Source organism: Carcharhinus amblyrhynchos, chromosome 13, assembly GCF_965287045.1.
Source record: "Carcharhinus amblyrhynchos chromosome 13, sCarAmb.v2.hapA, whole genome shotgun sequence".
NCBI classification, from domain to species: Eukaryota; Metazoa; Chordata; class Chondrichthyes; order Carcharhiniformes; family Carcharhinidae; genus Carcharhinus; species Carcharhinus amblyrhynchos.
In genome coordinates this window covers 55,509,119-55,524,637 of record NC_137336.1, presented here as the reverse complement: position 1 = coordinate 55,524,637, position 15,519 = coordinate 55,509,119, and the positions used below count along the sequence as shown (strand labels likewise).

Here is a 15,519-nt window from a genome sequence, read left to right as displayed (position 1 = left end):
TGAGGAGGCCAACAAAGCAAATGGCATAAGTTGACCAACAAGTTTTGGTGATTTGCAAGTCTTGGCGTACCTCTTGATCTACCAAAGCCACTAAGCAACTTTCACAATAATAGCATGTCTCCTTAACATGCCATTTGTTTTCTATTAATATATTTCTCAGTGAGCACAGGAAGTGCCGAACAATGGGGCTGAAGGGTCCATTCATATTTAGTACTTTTTAAACAATACAACTTGTGTGGTATTGCTGCAGCAAAACATCTAAACATTATTTCACTAATCATTAGGTTAAATATTAAAAGTGTAATATTTTTAGCAACTAATCTCTCTGGTACACATTTAAATGCACTTTTGTGATGGTTGTATGCCTGATAGAAACCAAGTCAATAAAAACAACAGAAAGAATACTGTGAACAATCAGTTACCACAAAAGATGGGGTATCTCTTTAAATGTTAGCTTCTTGACAAGAATCAAGAGCAGCAATGATGCTTCTTTTGCTATCATTTCTGTTCCCAATTGTTGCTTTTGCCCTGCAGTTTGAACACTTTGCTATTTTTCTCAGAATGTGGCCGAGAAGTGATTTTCAGTCACTTTGAAGCCACACCCTCAAGTATTCCACCCAAAGGCTTTGACTTTAAGCTCTGTCAGAGGTTGACGTGTTTGTCAATGGAGTTGTCAGGTTTCCTAGTGAGTGACCTCTCCCCCTCCAAGACACCCATGGAGTCTCAGCCTCTGACTGCACCCCATCCTATAGAGTAACATACTTTTGTCCTTGTCACTGTGGAGTTGTTGGTTAAGGTTGAAAGGTCATGCCTCAGCATGCAGCAAATCATTCCTTCTTGTCTTCCCATGTCAGGTACTGGGTCGTGACCCTTTGGGGGAGGGTGGGGAGTTTGATGATGAGAAAGACATTGATTTTCAACAAAAAACATTGCTGTAACACATACATATTGAAATGCTTGAGCTTTCTCTGGTCAATAACTCAATTGAATGTCCAATGTAAAACAATAGAGTCATAGCTACTGTTGCGTTAGAACGTCCTATCTCTTTAAGCAAAAACATTAAATATCAGAGTAAGAACATCTCATTTTATTTCTAGCATCTCTTTCTCACTGCAGGTTGTATGTTTGAGTACATTGGTGGGGCACTGACATCTTTGTGTCCCCCATCACTTCTTGGTGCAGTCAAATCTGTTTCATTTAAATGAAAGTCTATCACATATTTGTGCTGGCATAATTAGAAGAAAGAGGCATTCTTCTCGAGGAATAAAGTTATAAAAGAATGTTAAGACAGGCCATTCAAGCATATATCCTCCTTTTCTCTAGTCTGTACTCTGCTTCAACAGAAAAATGTGGAATTACATATTCTAATCACCCCCTTCAAATAAACCTTTTTCTAATGTTCCTTTTTTATTATTTTTGCAACTATTTGTTACCATCCTGTTACCAGCTCATTGGCAACAAGATCATAATCCTTCATAATATTAAGGACCTCTTATAAATGTAGAAACACTTGCAGGACTATGAGGAAAGGTAAGAGACATGGGACTAGTTGGACACTCCTTTCAAAGATCAGGCACAAGCACTCTTGGCTGTATCATCCTATGGTTCTAGGTCACGCCTTCTCAATTCTGTTAAAAGGTTTGAATTCTCAAGGCCCTCTTTATAACATAGTACCTAACTCCTGTGTAATTATCTCTGAGTCCAGCATGAAGAAAATTTGCTGATGTTCCGATAGTCTGGAACCAATGCCTCCCCAGACTATCAATGGGGTAAAGTTTCTGACAGGTTGCGGAGGTTCTTGTAATGTAATATGCCTCAAAAATCAGCCAAAGCAGCACAAAAGATTGAAGAATTTCAAGTGCAGATTGAGTTTCCACAATTTTTTGCACTGGTTTTAAAAATAAGTTGGCCCTGTCCACAAAAAAGGCCATACTTTCAATTTAATCACCATGCACATTGTGTCTACTTGCGCACCTTCATGGAAGCTGTTAAAGTGAAGTTTTTCTTTGGTATAAAAAATCAAACAGGCGTCTAAAGCTTTGAAATATTAAAATGTGTATCATTTACTAAGGGACTGATGACTGTACATGAATTCAACTAGTAAATGATTTTGCACTTAAAGGCATGTCCAGCTATTAAATATCAGGTTCTTTACAGGCAGTAGGGAGATGATGGCCAAGTGATATTATTGATAGACTATTAATCCAGAAACTCAGTTAATGTTCAAACCCCACAATGGCCGATGGTGGGATTTGAATTAAATTTAAAAACCTGGAATTGAAAATCTAATGATGATGACCTTGAAACTGTAGTTGATTATCGGAAAAACCCATCTGGTTCATTTATGTCCCTTAATGAAGGAAATCAGCCAGCCTTACATCGTCTGGCCTATGTGACTCCAGAGCCACATCATTGTGGTTGACTCTCAAGCGCCCTCTGAAATGGCCTAGCAAGCCACTCAGTTTCAAGGGCAACTAGGAATAGGCAATAGTGCTGGCCAGCTAGTTATGCCCATGTCCTACGAATAAATAAAAAAAAGACCAGAAGACACCCTTATTATTAGATGCTTATTTTATGTGATCAATTCATTTAATGAAACTGCACCAGGATGTCACTGTTAAATATATCAAGGAATATGTTTTAATGCAAGGAAAGAAAATACCGTTTATGTTCTGAACAACTGCCTATGGAAGATTTTATGTTTGCAACAATGCCAATGACTGTGAGTAGTAAATTGAACCACGACTGTACTTTGGAAAACTAGTGCAATTTTGAGTGCAATTTGCACCTGCATTGCCAATTGCGGGCAAAACAGAAAATCTTGGCCAATGTCTGTGTCCAAAAATTTTTTTATCTCGCTCTGATGTAATGACAGTAAGTGACCATGACTACTGTTCTGTAACTAAAATGAAATCAGGCTAGTGTCATCCCATAGCCTCCGAACCAATCCCAGCTGAGAAAAGTCGAATGATCAGAGTAAAGCCCTCAACAGAGTTTAGTGCACCTTGAAGTGTTTGTACTTTGAAGGTCAGTGTTATCTCAGGAATTCTGGGCAGGATCGATAAGGGCTGTGATTGTGTCGCAGGTCTGTTGTGCTCACATTCAAATGCCCTTTGGCATCCTTGTTTTAGCTTTTGTTCAGTACAAAACTGGGTTATTTCATTATTAATTGGAGCTAACAATCAAAGAGTATGCATTGAAGCAACTGAAGCAAGGGAGAAATTTAGTTTTGTCCTGAAGATGTAAACCTTTAAAAATAACTGATTTGCAAGAATGTTTAAACTTTAAATGATATTGCTTGAGAAAGAGCTGGCTCATAAATTTAGATATATAGGACTTGATTCTTGGAGGCAAAAGGGTTCTTATTCGGGTTACCAACCTTCCCAGAATGGCTAAGAGTTCCCTTAATTTCCTGGGGGCAAAACAAAGCATTCTGGGAACATTTCAGTTCCTGCCAATGGCGGCCAGGACCATTCACCAGCCAGTGTGCATTCAGGTACCAGCTGACCTTCCGTCTGGCAGGAATCTACCCCCTCACCCCCATCTAGGCATCAATAAAAGCCACCTCATGGAAATATCCAAACAATCAACCACATTATTTGTGCTCCAATCAGTTGAGGCAATGCACACGCAGGGTGCAGAGCAGGATGAAAGTGTGCTGATTATGAGTCAAAGTTAGGCTCGGCTGAGACTGGCCTGATGCTGGTATAGTGACAAATTAGTGTCAGTATTAGTAATTAGTATCAGATCATGTTGGTGGTGATTGGATGGACTGCAGCGCATTGCAGATTTTTATCCCCTGGCAGGGGAAGGAATTATTCAGACTCAGCAATGGAATTTAATGGAGAAAGGTTCCCTCTTACTTAGTGTCACAGAACTTGTCTCTAGTTTCACCCATTTATGCCTCACTGTTGTCTTTCCATTTCATCAATTTTGTCACTTTTGGTAATGTCACTTTCACCAATGTTTCCCGGAATATGGCCAGCCACAGGCAGGCAACCCTAAGTCTCGCTCTGCACCATCCCTTTTAGGAAATGTTATCACATTAAGTGCCACTCAGGCATTTAACAGATCAAGGACCCAAAGGGCAGAATTCTCTCCCCTTAAACAGCAGTGCCACTAGGGATGTTTGACAGCTCCTTGTCATACACCCACCCAAGGTCTAGGATTGTTGCTGGATCTCAGGCCACTGGTGAATGTTGGGAAAGAGAGGTTGTCGGGTGGGGGGTGGTGAAAAATAGGATTGCCGGCAGGGTGTCAGCAGCCCCTGCCACTCAAATCAGCCACTGAGTGCTTTTGAATGAGGGATTCATCTGGGAGCCCACAAACAACTCTGCACAGGGTTGTTTGTCATATTACCCAGGTGGCAAACCCCCTCATCTGCAGTGGGTTAATACCAGTAGCAGCAGGTTATGGCCCTTAAGAGGCCACTAATTGACAACTTAAGGGCTTCGATTGGCAGGGAGTCAGGTAGGCAGATATCATAGGATCTTCCCACCTTCCATGCCAATGAGATACAAGTGGGAAGACAGCAGGGTCGCCAACCACCATCCTCCCCTTTGATTAAATACCTCACAACCAAACATGCCATGGAGAGTGCATTAAATTCTACCCCTAGGTTATGAAGGAATGCAAGGCAATTCTTGATTTTTTTGTGGGATACAAGGCTAGCAATGAGTAAGGAGAGCGTTGTTTCTATATTGAAAAATCAGTCTTTACGTCAGAAGGACAATCACCATTGCCCTTCTTAGGCTGATAGTGAAACACAGGGAACTCAACACAGGACAAAATTGGCATTATTTTTGCATAATGATAATGTCGGGTTGGGGAAGAGAAGCAACTCTCCATATTTTACCATTTACAGGATATGAACTAGAATCAGCTTGGAATTAACTCAGATTTGATGATTTCACATTCTCGAGAGAGCCAAGTCTTCTCACAATCTCCCATCTGTCCCGTTTTGGCTAATCCAATGCAGCTGTAAAATAGTGCTACAGCTTCCAGCCTGTCTCACAGCCCAGCCAACATTACATACTTGCTGTTCTGTGTTTGATACTTAAGAGAAGAATGACTTCAAAAAAAATCCTAAGAATTTCCCTTCGGAATTAGTGTCACCTGTTTGGGTGGAATGATCCCACAAAGAATAGAAATTGTTGTTGGATTTGGCTGATGCCTCATTATTCCTCAACCTCATTACTGACCCTGGTGCAGAGAACACTGATTTTGTTACTGCAATTAATCCTTGATAACAGGGATCAGTGACACAGGGCAAGGCTTTTTAGTCAAATCTTCCTTCTTTCAGAGGACGTATCAACTCAGGCATTCTCTGCACTCAGGCTGGTGTTATGCTATGTCAACTATTCCTAATAACCCATCTGGTGTTTTATAAGTTCAAGCTATCATTCTGCCTAATATTGAACAGGTTCCCATGGTCCATGCTGCAATTTATAGAATCAAGGGGCTGGATACCTCAGTTGGCCAAATTGCTAGCATGTGCTTCAGAATAATGTCAGTAGTATGGGTTTGATTCCTGTACTGACCGAGGTAGATGTAATTGGGACCCGACGCCTTGTCCTCTGAGTGAGGAAGACAGAGCACAAATTAATAAATTAATTCTGGTGGGATTGCACTGTACAATGTTAAAAGGTATGTGCAGCGAGATCATGGCTGATTTGAAGTCTATACCTGCCTTTGCCCCATGTTCCTTAATACCTCTGATTATTAAATATCTATCTCAGTTTAAAGGTAATAATTGATCCAGCATCAATTTCCGTTTGTGAAAGGGAGTTCCAACCACCCCATCCTACCCACCCACCCAATTTTCCCAATTTCCCAAGATCTGGTTCTAACCTGTAGTCCATGCTTCAACTGGTGGAAACAATTTCTTCCAACCTTAACCCATCTGTTCCCTTTAATATCTTGAAAACCTCAGTAGCTTTCTAAATTCCAGATGGTAATAACTAGGAAGCTGAACTGGAAAGGGAAGGTATTTATTGTTAAACACAAAATAATGCCACTACTCCATAACATACGCAAGTCCTAACCAGAACAACAGTTTTTCAGACCTTTCCCAATGTCTGCCTTATAAAAGGCTCAGGTAATGTGTTCCATTTGGGTAGGCCATTGCCTGTTACCAATGGAACTTATTAAGTGAGCCCCAAAGGGAGATCAGTTAGAAATTTCCCATGAGTTTCATGGGGATTATCACACAGGGAATGCAAGCCTGGTTTGTTTAATCTCTCCTCATAGCTTAACCCTTGGAGTCTGGGCGTCATTCTAGCAAATCTATGTTGTACCTCCGCCAAGGCCAATCTATCCTAAGCACTGCTTGTAGTATTCCAGGTGTTGTCTAAACAGGGTTCTATATATATGGTGCACATAGTACAACAGTTATAGATAGATATGTGATGTCATTTAGCTGCACTTTAGGGTTAGTTCTGGACTTTAGTATAATTAGGAATGTTTGTAGGGCATGGCAGGACAGAAATTAGGCTGTTGAAGTTGACAGAGTTACAGTGAGACAATGGGAGTTTGGCAATATGAAGAGTTCACCTGGTAGCACTATATAGGAGGAAATGATGGTTTATCTAACTCTAAGGCAAGGCTGTGATTTGCCACACCTGGGGTCAAATTTGGAGTTTGGCTCACTGGTAGATTCCTGATGTTTATCAACAGTGAGAGGAGGGAAAAGGTTTGACCTAGAAAGCAATGAATGGAGATGAGGATGTAATATTACATCTGGCCATGTTGATTTGTGACTTTCTAAGAGTTGTCACTGAATATCAGGGGCTGTTTTTTTTCACTCCCAAGTTGGGATTAGAGTCAGTCTTGGTGATCTGGGACTTTTCCAGCTGAAGAAAAAAGCAAAATAAAACAAAATACTGCCCTCCAGCCCTCACCTCTCACACATCCTCACACCCCACTCATTCTCCATGTCACATCCATGCCAACCCATCTTACCTCATGACTCCCACTTATCCCCATGGCCACTCATATCCTCATTGCCAATCTATGCATCACTCAGGGGAGAGAATGTCATGACCAGTTAGTACCCAGATGGCACTGCACACAGCACTACCCTCAGACCAGAGGAAATGCCTGGGAACAATGTAGCATTTGAGTGATTGGTTACGGGGGTTCCATCCTAATCTTTGTGAACCAGGATGGCCTTTAAAAATGTGCCCTGATCTTTAAAAATCTAAGATGCAAGGCTACTAGCATGATGGCGTGGGACCCACCCTTCAAGTTTTAAAAATTAAGTTCCAAGCAATTAGGCAGAGAAAGCCACCACTGGGGCTAGCACTTTCAATAGCTCTTTTCCCTTCCGCTCTAAATGAAAAATGGGAAAATTCTACCCAATATATCCAAACAATTACAGTGTGGCAAGTTTGCTATTGTAAAAGGAGACCTATAATTTATAATGTAAAAAGTTGACACAAAAGTATTTTAGAAAAATGTGACTTCTAAAAGATAGCTTTTCCTTTAGGCCAGAAGTATTGATTTATAATGAGATTTGGATTGATAGAGAAGAGAGAGAGAATTTGAATCAATTTGTCATGAATCATGTCATATTTAAAATGTCAATTTTCCATCTCTATAGGGTTGTTTGGCAGTGAAACTGCAGAACCCCAGGATCATATCCTCCTAAATAATGGTGATGGACTCAAATTAACATGTGACACCAATCGATCTGTGAACATCAACTGGTACAAAGAAGACAAGCAAATCCTGTCTGATGACAGAGTCCGTGTAGGCAGGAAGGTTCTGGAAATTGTAGAGATGACATATGATGATTCTGGCCTATACCTTTGTGTAGTACGTGGAACAGGCGAGATTCTAAGGAATTTCACAGTGACAGTTGCAGGTACAACTCTTAATTCTATTCAGTAAAGTCTCTGATATCTAAGTCTAGATGCAAATAAATATTTTTTCAAATAAAAAATGTGTTTGTACTGCACAGAATGTAGCATCATATTCTTTGTATGACTTTAAGCACTGCATTTGATTAATACTTTATCTAAGTTAGTTTCTAATGTTTTTCAGACTTGATGGCGTCTGCCCTTTAGATCTTGACTATGGTTTGAGTTCATAAATTTAAAAAAACAATGCAGCACAATGCTAAGAATGGTTTGAGATTTTGTTAGCACTGAACATGAGAGAGTACCATTGAATTATTGTTAACCGCTCCAATTTTCATGGGCCTGAATCATTGACGGGTTCATTTCTCCATCGCTGAGTGGACAACAATTCAATATAAATACTGGAGAATATATTTAAAATCTCCTTTATGTTTTTGAAATACAAGATTCTCCAATCTGAAATAAAATTCTCTTTCTTAATTTTTATGCCAGGCAGTCTGATTTATCCAAATGGAATTCGGATGTGAAAGTACAACAGCATGTTCATCATGTACACTGTATATGTTTATTCGACAGGGCTCAAAGTGCAGCCTTCGGCTATTTAATAGAATTTAGGATCCAAGATTGAATATTCTGTTTGTTTAGGAATTGGCTCTTCTGTTAAAAAATAAATGAACCATAATTTATTATTGGTAGGATTTGACATTTGCAATGTTAAAACTTAATAAATAAGACATAACCTGTCACCATAGATCTATACTTTTTGGAATGGTAAGCCTCATGGGAAATTATTTAATTAATACTTTTATTGGACGATGCAACAGATGTGCCAATTTTAATAATATATACATGGTGTTGGATCATTTAAACACATGTGCAATACATTGAGTGTACATTGTATAGCACTGTAATTATATAGTCAATCAAACTGAATGCAAACTGCTAGAAGCTGAGGAAAATTATTTGATTTCACTATCGAGTGCTAATGCATTCTGGAAAATTAAGCAGTATTCAGATTGCAAACTTCAAATTCAGTTCACAGGTTTTCACAAAAATGCCAGCTGATATCAATCTTTCAAAGAATCTGATTGCATATTTGATGCAGTATAATTGATACAGGATACAAAGCATGCAGAAAGCAGTTCCTTCTGTGAAGTGCATGTATGTGCAATTATGGTGAGGACAGGGTGAATCATTGAGCTGTGATATGCATCACATTCAAACAGCACTCATCCTAAATTTGCATGAAGAATGGTCACTTGGAAAAGCTATTTACCTTGTGCCTGGCTCCATTTCCTTAGCAGTTGTCCATAACTGGAAGAGGGAATTCAGCTCTGCACCAGTAACCGATCCCTGTTTGGAGGAAGAAATTAAATCTATTGCATAGTCAATAAATATAATCAACATGGCTCCTTTACTGCGATTACTACAGTGCGTTCCATAAAATCTAGACTGGCATGAGTGTAGTATGAAATTCCAGGTTTTCATGGGGCCTAATGTCCCCTCCAATAATCATTACAGATTCATTGTCCTCTGGTGATGATGATGAAGACGGTGGATCTGAAGATTCAGCTCCAGAATCCAATGATGGTCATGCTTATTCTCAGAAAGGTCAGTGATTCAGACCCGTTCCTTTTCATACACTTGCACACACGCGCACATAATCGCACGTTGAGTCACAAAGGAAAAATAGTTGAGCATCAGTGAACAGGTTTTTGTGGCCAATTAACTGTTGCTTGATATCATTTGATGATTTATTCCATCACTTTACTGATGATTGGGAGAGGGCTGTAATTAGCTCGGTTAGATTCACCTACTTTTTGTAAATAAGACACATCTGGGTAACCATCCACGTCATCAAGTGGATAATAATGCTAAACTGCATTGGAACAACTTGGTTTTGGATTGCGTATTGATTAATAGCTGAATGTGGGATGAACAGTTTATTATAACAGTGAGACAACATGATTTTTCAACCACAAATCTTACAACCTCTTATTGCCCCCTTTGTAAGTATTAACTGCATTCCCAGGACTGTTGGACTCATTCAAAGCATAAACGTGTCTCTAACTTAGGAAAAGCAAATGGGTGACCCTAGAGCCAACCAGTGAGCTCTCCAATTAAACATCTCTGAGTATTTTTGGGCGACAATTTGTCTTAGCTATAATTGTTCAGTCTCTGAGGATCAGTCTACAGCTAAATGTGTAGCCTAATTGCCACAGGAGTTCCCAGTCCAGCTAATTGGGTCAATTACTGTACAGCTGATTAGGTAGGAATGCGCAATCACTTTGGAATGAGTTTCAAATGGTTAGTGTTTGATGTTACTGTTATGTTTCACTTATACAGAGCTCAAAAATTCAAGTTAAAAAAAATGACTCATATTGGCCAATATATCAGATTGACAGTGATTCTGGAGTAATTCAGGTGTTTACCCCAAGTACCTTACCCCTATTCCCACCTTCCCAGATGCATTCATTGCCATCTGACTGATTTTACGTGAAAACATTCTGCAATGATAAAATGTTGACTGAAGTTCACGCTGGAATTAGAATCATAGACTAAGAAAATATAGAGCGCAGAGGGAGGCCACTCAGCCTTCTGAGTCTGTGTCAGCCCTTTCAAAGAGGATTGCAGTTAGTCTACAGTGAGAGGGTTCTTGGGGGTAACATCTTTTGGATTAAATGTTTAATCAAGGCCCTGAGTGCATTGTTAGCTGAAGATAAAAGATCCCATGATACTTCTTGAAAGATAGCAAAAAAAGTTCGCCTGGATCTTGGTGAGCAGGTGAGTTCTCCCATTATACTGGCCAACATTTAATCCTCAATCAAAGCCTCAAGTAACAGATTAATTTGTCATTTACTTTATAACCGTTTGTGTGAGCTTTCTGTATGTAAATTGGCTTCCATTTTTACCCACATAACAAATTGCTTAATTTCAAATGTGGTACATTGGGTGTGAAATGCTACGGGATGTCCCGTGGACGTGAAGGATTCAAAATAGGTACTTTTCTTTTTTTTTTGCATGGTGGGTTTGTGTGCTTTCTTTGAACATGTGTTACAAATACATACTGTAGCAAGATCATTTCTTCTACTATTAATAAAAGGATTTTGACCATTTCAAACCACCTTGAATGAAAGAATGAATTGATTAAGTAAACATTAAAATGTTTTTCCTATCATATAAGCTAAATTCACTGATCTATGCTACCAGAGTGGAGTCTTGTTCAAAGTGAGTGCAGGTCAGGGATGCTTTTAACACTTTATGTCAATTCTCCAACCTATATTCATTTCAAGTAGAGCACTCACCAGGAGTACAGGATCAGTTTTCCCTCTTGTCCATAATTTTTTTTAGAGACACTGATCCAGCTCTTCAGTTTCATACCTAACAGTAGTTGTGCTCCACATAATTATAATTTCAATTTGAGCTGTATTTCTCACTGTCAGAATACACACAAGTCTATTATTCTCTAATTAATAACTTATTTCTAACTGAAGACCTTCCCTTCCTGCTTTCCCCCCCACCCATCTCAAACACAGGAACCCCTTACTGGACACATTTTGAGCGTATGGAAAAGCACCTGCATGTGGTTCCAGCTGCAAATACAGTGAAATTTCGTTGCCCCGCTGCCGGAAATCCCATTCCCACCATACGCTGGTTGAAGAATGGCAGGGAATTCAGGGGAGAACAGCGGATTGGAGGCATTAAGGTATAGCTCATTTTCACCAACGCACAACATAATTGGAGTTAAGGGCTCAGAATGATCACAATTCAAGTTCTGAATTTAAATACAGAACTGCGTCAGTGACCGGGTTTGATTCTGGCCTTGGGTGATTGTCTGTCTGTGTGGAGTTTGCACGTTCTTCCTGTGTCTGTGTGGATTGGCCATGGTAAGTTGTCCCTTAGAGTCGGGGGGAGTTTTAGGGTAAATGTATGGAGTTACAGGGATAGGGCCTAGAGGATATTGTTGTTGGTGCAGGCTCTGTGGGCCAAATGGCCTCTTACACTGTAGGGATTCTATGATTGATTTAATGATTTATAAGCAAAGCTTATGATTGGCATAATTGTGATGCATATATGTCAAATTCCTGGCAGTCTGTCTCGGCCTCTCATGATCTAGAAAGAATGGCTATGATTCTCCCACCCTTTTGTTCTAAAAAAATTAGTGCAGTGGGCTTTGAGATTCTCACATCAGCTGATGTGGGGTTTGTGCATACATTCCTGCCATCAGAAATTTGGCGCTGGGAGGCCAGTGATCGAGAGGGGGGCTGGGGGAAAGGTAGGCTGGGGGGGAGATATTGGGCAAGCTGTGGTTGTTCTCCCTGGAAAGATGGAGGTTGAGAAATGACTTATTAGAGGTGTATAAGATTATGAAGGGTGAACAGTGGGAAGCTTTTTCCCAGGTCGGAGATGACGAACACAAGGGGTCACAAGTTCAAGGTTAAGGGGGCAAGGTTCAACACAGATGTCAGGGTGACATATTTTACACAGAGGGTGGTGGGGGCCTGGAATGCGCTGCCAAGCAAGGTGGTTGAGGTGGACACGCTGGGATCATTTAAGACTTATCTAGATAGCCACATGAACAGACTGGGAATAGAGGGTTACAAACGAATGGTCTAGTTGGGTGCATGAGCGGCGCAGGCTCGGAGGGCCGAAGGGCCTGTTCCTCTGCTGTATTGTTCTTTGTTCTTGTTCTTTGTAGTAGGGGGAAGGTGTCAGCCTGCTGTTGGTGCGGGGTTGCAGGTGGGGGGGTCAGGTGTGGGTGGATGGGGTGGGGCTGGAGATTGGGGGAGGGGGTTGATAATGGTCAAGGAGAAAGGCAGCAGCCAGTCCATGGAAGGGCTTGGAGAGCAGGCAGTATGGGGATCGTCAATTATCAAGCTGGCCGGTAATCTAGTGGCTGGCAGTGCAGGGCCACTGTGCATGTGCCAATCTCAGCACTGACAGATCAGCGCATGCGCAGTGGCCAGTTCAGCGCTAAGCTGCTGGCCTCTCATGATATACACGCTTGCGACCTCTGCAGTGCAGAGCGTGAAGATTCTTCTCTAAATTCCCAGCGGAGAAAACAGCGTGAATTACTCCTGTTTTCATGCAAGTTCGACACTTAGAACTTTTTTGGGAGAATTCGGCCAATATTTATCAACAAAGTCTGTTTTCCTTTTCAGATAAGTAAAAGATCCAATAACACTATTTGGAGAAGAGCAGGGAGTTTTCCACTCAAAATCACCAAAAACAAGATAACTGATCATTTTCCTAATTCACAGCTGTTTCTAAAATCTTAGTGTATACAAATTGGCTGTTGTGTTTGCTTACTTTACAGAAATTAATTTCTTGGTTGCAAGACACTTTGAATGCCCCAAGGACAAGATAATGTAAATTAATTTTATTTATTTGGTGAGAACAAGGCCAAACAATGAATGCTGTAATACAGAATGACAGATTCAGCCTCTTTAGCCCAAATCTTAATCCAGATCAGGAATCGGGCAGGTTTGGAGGAGTAGAGGTGAATGAGGCTGAGGGCAAACTCCCTCAGCTTTTCAGTTCAGAATGAAAATTGGGAGACTTCAACTGTCTGCCTGACTCTGTCAACCTTTGCCTTTTATGAGATTGCTAACAGTCATATGTTGCCTTAGCAATACTGTTGAAGCTAAAGGAACATTGTCTTCAGGAAAATTTGTTTAGCAAACCTTGTTTATATCAACTGAAAACATATGATCACATCACTTACACATGATGTCATCATGATAAACATGGTTATACATTACCCCAAAGCATTGCCAAATCAAATATGAGAGTTTAAATGTTAAGCAAAGTTTCCTTGGCAGAAACCCAACAAATACTCACTAGACAGCTACAGCATTTACATGTGTACAGTAATCCTTCTTGATCAATTGACTCTAATCCAAACTGAATGATAAAGTAAACATGTAGGCAAGCAATACAGCCTAGAAAGTCTTAGTTTATTTTCTTGTCTGAACTTTTTTAGTGTATTTCACAAAACTAATTTTAGTTTTTCCAAATTTTTAATTTAATTTATCCTATCAGCTACGCCATCAGCGTTGGAGCTTGGTGATGGAAAGCGTTGTGCCATCTGACCGTGGCAACTATACCTGTGTGGTGGAGAACAAGTATGGCAGCATCAATCACAGTTACCAACTGGAGGTGTTGGGTAAGGCTGGAGTGATTCAGGGAGAAGCAGCTGATATGGGATTTGGGAGAGATGATAAAATGTTGAGTCAAATATCTAATGAACATTGCTTTTTAATTCTGTGAATACTGATAATTATTTTGAAATATTCTGCAATCAGAAGTTACTCTGAATATTTGTGTTGTGTTGCTCTAAAATAAATATTATATATTTCTGTTATAAAGAGAGGAATTCCAATTTTACAGACTAAATAAACATTTCTCCATTAGTATCAGCAACAGTAATTTCTATGCTTTGATCTTCTGGGGAATGTTGTACATGTAATGGTTTGGATTTTCAACTTTTTCACAAACACCAGCAGGAAATATTTGCACCTTTTGTGCTCCCAAGTTCATGATATTTCATAATCTTAAAATTGTGAGCTGAAAATTCAAGCCAGTATGTATAACAAAGCCATTTTCGGTGCATTTGTTTCATTCATTATGTTCAAACTAAGCATTGTTCCACCAAAATGAAATGAACACAACTACATGAAAAATAATCTTCAAATTAGAGTCAGGCAATTATGGGCAAAAAGGCACCACTGGTTATGCTGATAATGGCAGATTTTTGCTTGTGGAATATTGGCTCCATTATATCTAGTTTCTAAATGCTGATAAGAATCAAACAGAAATAAAAGTCTACAACTGATTGGAAAATTTCTGTGAAAGCCAGGTGTTTTTGTTGGACTTGGTTGTGGTTGACGTTGGATCTGAGCCGATATGATGTTTCTGGTTGACCTAAGATGTTATTAGTGGTGCAATTAGAATTAGTGTAGGGTTTGACCATGATCTCTGTGCACAACAAATCTTCAAAGGAACATGAAAGGTCACAATGCTGTTAACTGGAATAATGAAACCCATTATGAGCTGTTCTGATCCTCTATTACATTGCTTGTTTATCTGTCCACCATATCTATCTACCACAGGGAATTAATGTTGACAATTTCTGCCTGTAAATTATTTGAAGAATGGAAGGAGCCAGCCAGGTTCCGTTATGATTTGCAATACAAGTAAACAGTGGGCAAGAAATTGCGAATGCTGCAATAGTACCATTTTCTTCCTGTTAAGAGTAGCCTGAGGAAGACTGAGGACAATCAGCTAAACAAATGTGGAGTCAAAAATAAATAGGGGCTTAAGTATTAGTAGTTCTAAACTGTATTTGTGTGCATATTTATATGTACAATAACTTCTTCTATCCACAGAAAGATCTCCTCATCGACCTATCCTGCAGGTTGGGTTGCCAGCTAACAAATCTGTGGTGGTGGGAAGCAATGTAGAATTTCACTGCAGAGTTTTCAGTGATGCCCAGCCTCACATCCAGTGGCTGAAACATGTGGAGGTGAATGGCAGTAAATATGGACCAGATGAGGTTCCTTATGTCCAGGTTTTAAAGGTAGGTGTGTGGGTCAACAAATTAATCATTTTAGGTACTGTAAACATTCTAAAACTGTTTTTAATCAATCAATTACTCTAC

At 39.9% G+C, this 15,519-nt stretch overlaps 1 protein-coding gene across 1 annotated transcript in view; it reads left to right on the top strand.

The window, feature by feature from the left end:
- The window catches only part of LOC145351921 (fibroblast growth factor receptor 4-like), a 59,210-nt gene that overhangs the window by 19,924 nt on the left and 23,767 nt on the right, over window positions 1–15,519 (top strand). Inside the window, exons 3-7 of the mRNA XM_080201711.1 lie at window positions 7,601–7,864; window positions 9,381–9,470; window positions 11,396–11,565; window positions 13,902–14,025; window positions 15,248–15,438. Of these exons, the coding sequence (XP_080057837.1) occupies window positions 7,601–7,864; window positions 9,381–9,470; window positions 11,396–11,565; window positions 13,902–14,025; window positions 15,248–15,438 (839 nt within the window). The remainder of the gene's footprint in view (window positions 1–7,600; window positions 7,865–9,380; window positions 9,471–11,395; window positions 11,566–13,901; window positions 14,026–15,247; window positions 15,439–15,519) is intronic.